The sequence below is a fragment of the Henckelia pumila genome, chromosome 2, assembly GCF_033568475.1.
Source record: "Henckelia pumila isolate YLH828 chromosome 2, ASM3356847v2, whole genome shotgun sequence".
In the NCBI taxonomy this organism is placed as follows: Eukaryota; Viridiplantae; Streptophyta; class Magnoliopsida; order Lamiales; family Gesneriaceae; genus Henckelia; species Henckelia pumila.
In genome coordinates, this window is record NC_133121.1 from 184,295,252 (window position 1) to 184,305,382 (window position 10,131).

Sequence of the window (10,131 nt, forward strand, 5' to 3'; positions counted from 1 at the left end):
ATTATAATTTTGGTATGATAATTTTTCAGTTTGTGATTTTGGTCTTTTATGTTTTCAGATTTCATTTTTAGTCATATATGTTTTATTTTGACAATTTTAGTCTTTTTTGGTCGAAAATACTGATATGTACTCCACATCAACGCTGCATTAGTGTCACATCAGCGTTACGTCAAAAAATGACTAAAATTGTAAAAAAATCAAAACAAAATCAAAACAAAACAAAGATAACTGACTAATAGGAAACTGACAACATAGATTGCCGAAACAGCAAATAGACAAATTGATATTTTGATATATTGACATCCTCAATTTTTGCAACATACATTGTACTGACTATGATTTCATATGAAATGCTCGATTTTTCACATTGTTCTTGTCAAATACTATTATTTTATTTTTCTCTATTTTTTTACTATTATTACTATTATTATTTTTATTTTTGTTGTTGTTTGCAAATGAGAATGTATTAAATAAAAAAAATTATTTATAAATTATTATAAATAAAAATATTATTTGACCATGAGTTTTTCGAAGAAAAAGATTTTATATTTTCATTTCTAGGTAACCTGTTTGGATTGCATTTTAATTTGGGTGTATATCCATTTTCGGAAAAAGAAAACATGTTACATGCTACCCTTTTTTTGCGCACTAAATTTCTTTCCCTATTGACAAATAAGGTAACTACCAACTCGACTAATCCATTCATCTGTGTGTGTATATATCCGTAAAAATTCTCTAAAATAGAGTATGCGAATTTGTATTTAGTAAAAATAATAATAAAATAAAAAAAGATCGAGAAACGAATTTCATATTAATTCATATTTCGAGGGGAATTAAGTCGTTAACATCCCTAGTAATTCTTGCTAGAAATAAATACATAAAACGGTGGACTCGTTATTCGAATTAAAACGATAGGCTAGGGATTTAGAGCACGAAAATGAAGTTGAGAAATTGTTTCATTTCAAATGGCTCGATCCAAATGCGTCCCAAGTTTATCCACTTGGGTCATCGCAATCGTCGAATTCACAGGACGATCAGTACTTTGTTGATCGATACGCTTTCGAGAAGCCTGGGTGAAGCACATGTAATAGAAAACATTGAGAATCGTGGTCGAAACTGCGAAAATGGCTCCATCCTGGAACTGGACTTTGCGTAACTTAGAGCAAGAGATGCCCTTGGCATACGTGGGGCGCCCATATCGGTCGTGGAACGAATTGTCCCTCGCAGCAGCTATCAGAGATGCCTCGGCTATTGAAAATGATATCCTGTAAAAATTTTACTCAAATGATATCAGAGTTGTTAGGTGTAACGATCGAATTTTATAACGAAAGTGATTAGAGTGAGTTATGACTTATGGATGCAAAATTTGTAGCTTAAAAAACACTTACAAATATAGTTTGAATAAAGGTTGAAACATAAGCTCAACCACCAGTAATTCAGAATTTAAAAAAAAAAAACAAATAAACAAAGTTTGTATAGAAAAAAGAAACTGGTTGAATGATTTAAAAAATATGGAAAAAATCTCAAAATAACGAATTGCAATTCTTTTACCACCATCCACGCTAGAGTTGTCAAAACGGGCAGAGTGGGTCGGTTCACAACCCGTTGTAACCCATTATTAAGCTGGAAGGAGTGGGCCGGCCCATCTTTCAAGCGGGTTGGGAAAACACCAACTCAACTCATCTATTTTAAACAACCTTGTTAGATTCTATTAGATTATATTATTATTATTAGGATTTTCTATTTATTAGCTAATAAGGATAGAATAGTCTTATTATTGTTTGTTTGTATTTAATCTAACTATATAAACATCTTGTTGTGTAACTTTTATACACAATTTTTCATGATATAGAAAACCTAGTTTTTTCTCCTTTAATTTCTACATGGTATCAAAGCCTCCATCTCTATGGATTTTTTTTGGTGGGTGCGTCCGTTTCGTCCAGTTTTTCTCCGCTCTTCGTATTTTGATTAGTTTTTTTTTCTTGTTCTCGCATCAACTTGGTTTTCTGCTTCCTATTTGGTTGTCCGTGCACACTTTTTGTTGTCACCATGGCTGGTCATAAAGATGATTCGCTTCAATCGATTAGTGTCCAATTGGATGGAAAAAATTATTCGTATTGGGCCTATGTTATGAAGAATTTCTTGCGGGGAAAATCTATGAGGGGTTATGTTACTGGTGTGTGTGTTAAACCTGCTGACATCAAAGCTGCTGATTATGCAAAGTCGTTGGATACTTGGGAGGCCGATAATGCAAAGATTATAACGTGGATCAATAATTCTGTTACACACTCCATTGGTGCTCAGCTGGCCAAGTATGAGACTGCCAAACAGTTTTGGGATCATCTGTCAAAATTGTACACACAGTCTAACTTTGCCAAACAATATCAATTGGAAGCAGATATTCGTGCTCTTCGGCAGAGAGATATGGGCATCCAAGATTTTTATTCTGCCATGTCTGAACTATGGGACCAGTTGGCACTCACAGAATCTTCAGAATTGCAAGCATTCCCGGCTTACGTCACTCATAGAGAAGAAAAACGTCTAGTCCAATTTTTTATGGCTCTTCGTGATGATTTTGAAGGATTGCGTGGGACAATCTTGTATTGTAGTCCTCTTCCTTCCATTGATTCGGTGGCACATGAATTGCTTGCTGAGGAGATTCGATTTAAGTCTCAAGCTGATAAGGGGACTGATCCTGTCCCGTCTACGCCATCTATTTTTGCCGCACCACAACGCCCCTCTACCTCATAACCAAAATCGGTCTACTTTGAAAATTTCTACTGATGAGTGTGCTTATTGCAAAGAAAAGGGACATTGGAAGTTACAATGTCCATAATTGTTGAACAAAGGTAAACCACAGCCGCAGCAACAGAAACGACGACCGCAACAACGACCTCAGCAGCCGTTCTTGCTACCTCAGAATGCTTCATGGAAACCTGGTACTCAACCACAACAGTTTCCATATCGACCACCACAGTCCAGTAATGCAGTGGCTGCCCCCTCTTTGGATCCGTATCTGTTTGAGCAGTTTCAGCAGTTCCTTACTTCACAGTCCTCTGTCCAGTCATCTACCATTTCAGTCTCCTCTCATATAGGTTTGTCGTCGTCTGCTCCTTCAGGTATACCCTCATCCTTGTGGGTCTTGGATTCTGGTGCCTCCACCATATGTCACCCCACTTGTCCTCCTTTGTCTCTTTTACTCCCAGTTCATCTATATCTGTTGCAACTGCTGATGGTACTGCTATGCCATTAGTAGGTATTGGTTCCATTGTTAATTCTTGTTTGTCTCTTACAGATGTTTACTATATTCCTAATCTCAGTTTAAATCTTGTCTCTGTTAGTCAATTATGTGAGTCTGGATACTTAGTCTACTTTTCTTCCTTCAATTGTTATGTTCAGGACCCGCAATCTCAGAGGCTGATTGGGACAGGCCGTAGGCAAGGAGAACTCTATGTCTTGGATTATCTTAAAGTACCAGATGTTGCAGCTTCGAGTGTGGATTTATCTTCTTTTCGTTTGAGTCGTTTGTCTTCTGAGTTTTATTTGTGGAATTCTCATTTAGGTCACGTTTCAGAGTCTCGTTTGCAGTTTTTAGCTTCTACAGGAGTCTTAGGATCTTTCAAAAGTTCTGATATTTCTGATTGTAGTGGTTGTAAACTGGCTAAATTCTCTGCTTTATCGTTTAATAAAAGTATTTCATTTTCTTCTGCTCCATTTGATCTTATTCATTCTGATGTGTGGGGACCCTCTCCTGTTTCTACAAAAAGGGGGGGTCACGATACTATGTTTCATTTATTGATGATTTCACTCGTTACTCTTGGGTTGATCTTATGAAACGTGGGACTGATTACCTTACTATTTTCTATAACTTTAGAGCTCTTGCGAAAACTCAACGTTCTAGTGTCATAAAGTGCTTTCGTTGTGATTTGGGGGGTGAATACACTTCGACCGAATTTTCCCGTTTACTGGCTTCTGATGGTACTATTCATCAAACCTCTTGTACGGATACTCCTGAACAAAATGGTGTAGCGGAAAGGAAACATAGGCATCTTGTTGAAACAGCTCGGTCATTTTTATTGTCTGCTAGTGTTCCTAGTGCCTTTTGGGGGGAAGCAATCCTTACCGCTGCTCACGTGATTAATAAAATTCCAACCTCACACAATTCAGGCTTGTCACCTTTTGAAAAATTATATGGGCATGCTCCTGACTATTCCTCTTTGCGTGTTTTTGGTTGTACTTGTTTCGTCCTACGTCCACATGTCGAGCGTAATAAATTAGCCCCTCGGTCTACTCTGTGTGTCTTTTTGGGTTATGGTGTTGGTCAAAAATGATATCGTTGCTATGATCCTGTTAGTAAAAAATTTGTATATTTCTCGTCATGTTATGTTTCTTGAGCATATTTCATTCTTTTCTATTCCTACTGGTTCACATAATATGACAAAGTCAAATCTTCCCTGCATTGATCCCTTCGAAAATGATACTGAAGAAGCTTCACAAACAGCCCCTACTGATAGCTCAACCGAATCTGGTACTGAGACACCTGCAACACCTCCTCCTGCTTCTGTCACTACCCAATCATCTCCTGAGGTTGCGGATGATCCTGCTAGCCATTGTCAGTCTACCCGTATGCGTAAGTCTTCTAAGCTACCTGATTTTGCTTACTCTTGCTATTCTCGTTCTTTTGCTTCATTTATTAAATCTGTTCGTTGTCTATCTTAGCCTGTATCCTATAGAGAAGTTGTTCGTAACCCTGTTTGGCAGAATGCTATGGCCGAGGAACTGACTGCTCTGCATCAAACTCATACATGGGATTTGGTATCGCTGCCACTAGGAAAACACACAATTGGTTCTCGTTGGGTCTATAAGATCAAAACTAAATCTGATGGGTCTATTGAACGATACAAAGCTCGTCTTGTTGCTAAAGGATATTCTCAGGAGCAGGGGCGGATCTAGGATTTCGGTCATGGGGGGGCCGCCAACAAGCTAGACACAAGATTAAACAGAAAAGACAAATTACAGTATACGTTATATTCAGCTAATTAAGTATCAAATGTATGTTTCGAACAAAATATTTATACATTAAAGGAATTCGACATTCATTAGAATTTTTGTATTTTCGATGATAACATCAATACAAATTTTTTTTAACAATTTATCGTTCAATACATCATTAATGCATCCAAAAGAAAATCATCTTCGTTTTATTTATTTCAAATATGTTATTTTATTGCTTTTTAAATATATATATATATATATATATATATATATATATCATTTTATTTTATACTCCATTTGTCCCATATAAATATTTATTTTTTTTCTTAAATATCAACAAATTTTTTTTGTAAATAACTTTTCAAGTTTAATTTAATGAATATTTATATGGTGTAAAAAATTATTGAAAGTAATCTATATATTTAATGAAAGTCTAATTAATTATACGAGAATTTTAATGAAAAAAAAGCGGAGAAAATATTATTAATTATCGTACAAGTTTATATATTTTAGAAAAAAATATAAAAAAATTGATTATATATGAAACATAGTGTAATTTTAGAAGATAAATTTTAAAGATATCAATAAATATATAAATATTTTAGATATTTATAATTTGTTTTTCGATTAATATGATATCTTTTTTTATTTTATTTGTTATTATAATGTCATTATATTTTACATAATTTTAGAGAATAAATTTAAAAATTTTAAGTAAATAAATAATTTATTATTAGTTAAATAATAATAAAAATTTAGATATTTGGTGACTTTAAAAAAGAAGAAGGAAATAAGAAAATTATTAGTTAAATAATAATAATAATTTAGATATTTGGTGACATTAAAAAAGAAAAGGAAATAAGAAAACAAAATAGGATATGAGAGAGAAGAAGGAAAACAAAAGAGAGAAAAAAGAAAATAATATTTGGGGGGAGGAGGATTCAAACCTTGATAGGTAAGGGATATATAAAGGAGTCTTTTACCACTAAGTTACAAAACTTTCGTTGTTGTTAAGAGGGGCCGTTGATATATATTTAGTTTCATAAAAATATTAGTTATATAGTAAAAAAAATATTTTTAATTTTCGGGGGGGCCGTGACCCCCCCGGGTCCTACGGTGGATCCGCCCCTGCTCAGGAGTATGGCATGGATTATGAGGAAACATTTGCCCGTGTTGCAAAAATGACGATTGTTCGTACTCTGATTGCTGTTGCTTCTATTTGTCGATGGAGAATATCTCAGATGGATGTCAAGAATGCATTTCTTAATGGTGATCTGCATGAAGAAGTTTATATGACACCTCCTCCTGGTGTTCCTCACCAACCTGTTGAAGTTTGCAGGATTCGTAAAGCACTTTATGGTCTCAAACAAGCACCCCGTGCTTGGTTTGAGAAGTTCTCTACAGTTATCACTTCGCTTGGTTTTTTGCCTAGTAATCATGATTCATCATTGTTTGTTAAATGTACTAGTGCAGGTCGTATTCTCTTATCATTATATGTTGATGACATGATAATTACTAGTGATGATTCTGATGGAATTGCTTCCTTGAAGTTTGAGTTGACTCGTTGTTTTGCTATGAAAGATTTGGGTATACTACGCTACTTTCTGGGCATTGAGGTCGCTTCTTCGCCAAAGGGTTATCTCTTATCTCAGTCAAAGTATATATCTGATCTGTTTGAGCGTGCACGTCTCACTGATAATAGAGTTGTTGATACTCCTCTTGAGACTAATGCTCTGTATTCACCGTGTGATGGCCCACCTTTGCCGGATCCTAGTTTGTACCGAACTATTGTTGGGAGTTTGGTTTATCTCACCGTGACTCGTCCAGATATTGCGCATGTTGTTCATGTGGTTAGTCAGTTTGTCACTGCACCAACTACAGTTCATTGGGCTGCTGTTCTCCGTATTCTCAGGTATCTTCGAGGAACTCAATTTCAAAGTCTTTTATTTCCTTCTACTTCATCTTTGGAGCTGCGTGCATACTCTGATGCTGATTGGGCTGGTGATCCTACGGATCGCAAATCTACCACTGGCTTATGCATTTTTCTCGGTGATTCCCTAATCTCTTGGAAGAGTAAGAAACAAGATGTTATTTCTAGATCTTTCACAGAAGCTGAGTATCGTGCCATGGCCTCTACTACTTGTGAGATAGTTTGGTTGCGTTGGTTGCTTGCGGATATGGGTGTCTCTCTTGCTCGGCCTACTCCGTTATTTTCTGATAATCAGAGTGCTATTCAAATTGCACGTAATTCAGTCTTTCATGAGCGGACGAAACATATTGAAATTGATTGTCACATTACTCGTCACCATCTTCAGCTTGGCACCATCATGTTGTCGTTTGTTCCTTCTTCTCTACAGATTGCTGATATGTTTACCAAGGCACATTCTGCTTCGCGCTTCCGTTTCTTGTCTGACAAACTCTCAATTCTTTTAGCTGTAGCATCGTGAGTTTGAGGGGGGATGTTATATTATATTAGATTATATTATTATTATTAGGCTTTTCTATTTATTAGCTAATAAGGATAGAGTAGTCTTTTTATTGTTTGCTTGTATTTAATATAACTATATAAGCATCTTGTTGTGTAACTTTTATACACAATTTTTCATGATATAGAAAACCTAGTTTTCTCTCTTTAATTTCTACAAACCTAACGAGCCAACCTGCAGACTTACGTGTAATTTGATGGGTTGAGAAATTGTCAACCCAGCTCATCCCACCTATTTTACATTGGAGGACGTGTCTAACTTATTTTGGCACCTTTAATCCATACATACAAACTGATTACATCGTCTTTAACCTAAAAATTCCATAATAATTATTAGCAAAAATTGTTTTTTTGGTCCTACATGTTTGTCACTTTGCGATTTCAGTTCTTTATATTTTTAGATTTCAATTTTAGTCCGCTATCTTTATCTTTTTTTTAATATTAATCCTTTTTTCGACGTGACGCTGACGTGACACCAATTCAGTGCTGATGTGAAGCTGACGTGTACAGTGCCACGTAAGCATTTTCGAATAAAAAAGACCAAAATTGCCAAATATCAGAATATGCAGGACTAAAACTGAAATATGAAAACATAGGAGACTAAAATTGCAAAGTAACAAACATAAAGGACCAAATTTACAATTTTCCTAATTACTATAATCTATTCAAAAGTTCAGAAAGAACATGTCTAAATTCACGATTTTTAATATAATCTCCAATTTTCTTCGCACAAAAACCGTGCAAACGCAAGATGTGCTGGTGTGTGGGTTGTGCCTGAAGAAGTATGACAAGATCATAAAACTCTTGCCTCCTCAACAATCGCGATCGAGTCGATGCTAATATATTTTTCAAGTTCAATATTATCTCAAAAAGTTTTCACAAAATATTAATTAATTAGCAATACTTACCACGAAATAACGAAAAAAACGATTGTACAAGCACGACTTCCTCCCCGTGCCAACGGCCTTCCACAACACAAACAACCTGTGACCACCATAAGCACAACTTGAAGGCAGAGAAGAAGCAAGCACGCACCGATTCCATATCCGGAAGCCGCGTCGGTCTCGTAAACACAGTACGTGTCATCACTAAGATCTGTGTTTAGAGTTCCCTGCCAATATATATATACGATGTATCAAAAAAAGTAAGAAATATATATATAACACCTTTTCATTTTGTTACGACTGAAAATATTTATTTAGATATATAGTCGTTAATTTTGGTATAATCCTAAATGAAATAAGCTTTCTTGAACACAAAAATTAAAAACCAATTAAGGAAATAAAGAAATTACAGTGCTAGGACGTCGTTCACCGGCAATCGACAAGCCAAATGCCACGATCCCGAAGACTATGATGAGAATATAAACAAGCGTCGATCCTTTCCCTACTGCCATATATCTCCCTTTGATCTTCACTCTTTTACGTTTGTGTATATGTATATATGTTTATCTTCATTATTTTTTTGTGTTTTTATAAGAGTTTGTATTTTTGTGTGTGTGTGTGTGTATATATACATATATATATATATATATAAATGTATCTAAAAGAATCTCTAAAAATTTATTCAAAATATTTAAATTTTATTTTTGTTGAAAATATATTATTATTATCAGAGGCCGATCTAGAAATTTTATCAAGATAGGGCAGCCAGACAGAATAAAAGATCATATATATATACATATATATAATCCCAATCATGATCCACTGCACACCAGTGTGCAGTGATTTTGTGTGCGCCGCGTGATGTATCAGATGTTCACGCGAACATCACGGGGTGCACACAAAATTACTGCACACTGGTGTGAAGGGGAACAAGATTATATATAATCATATAACAAAAGTTAAATATAGTACTTTCATTTAAATAATATTTTTAGATTTCAAATTTTATTTACAATTTACCTATACGACTTGACATTTTCTCAAAATAATTAATAATAACTTCATACGACAAACTTATATATATATATATATATATATATATATATATTTCAGTATAATTAATTAATATTCATAATAATTTTCTCAGCAAAAAATTTTTTCGTCACTGCAGTTGTTGCGACTCGTAAATTAAAAGTCAAACTCACAAGCTTGTAAGCTAATTCTTGCTTCAACAATTTATTTTTAGGTTTAAAAAACTTAAAACCCATTTTTGTTTAGGTTTAAAAACATAGTGATTGAGCTACAATTTTTTAAAGACCGAGCCAAAAATTTTCGGGTCAATTTCCACACATTAAACGATGAAGATTAACCTAAATTTTTTGGCCCTCTTTTGTATTTCCGTGTTTGGTTTCTAATTTATGTTCATAAATTACAATTTTTAAACTATAAATATATTATTAATTTAAAAAAAAAATTAAGGGTGGCAGCTGCCCATATGTGGAGCCGCCCCTGATTATTATATAATGTTGAATGTTGAAAATTAAGTTGTAAAATTTAAAAAATTAGTGTGTGATGTAGATGATGATGTATTAATTTTTGGACCAATTTCCAAATGAGATATATAAATAGGTCTCTCCATTTGTGTATAAAAACACAATTTAAGAGAGAAGAATTTTATAAAGTGTAGAGTTTGATATATTTTGAGTTTTGAGGTTTTTACTTTTTATCATAAATTTTTACTTTTTCACAACACTTTATCAGCACGAT

General features: G+C 34.3%; 1 protein-coding gene across 1 annotated transcript; it reads right to left on the reverse strand.

The window, feature by feature from the left end:
• Positions 1-792: 792 nt before the first annotated feature.
• On the reverse strand, positions 793-8,955 carry LOC140885188 (uncharacterized). The gene is made up of 3 exons (XM_073292135.1): positions 8,775-8,955; positions 8,389-8,591; positions 793-1,265 (listed from the first exon to the last, which is right to left on the reverse strand). Exons 1-3 carry the CDS (start codon positions 8,874-8,876, stop codon positions 962-964), a joined length of 609 nt encoding a protein of 202 aa, XP_073148236.1. The 5' UTR covers positions 8,877-8,955; the 3' UTR covers positions 793-961.
• Between the last annotated feature and the right edge of the window lie 1,176 nt (positions 8,956-10,131).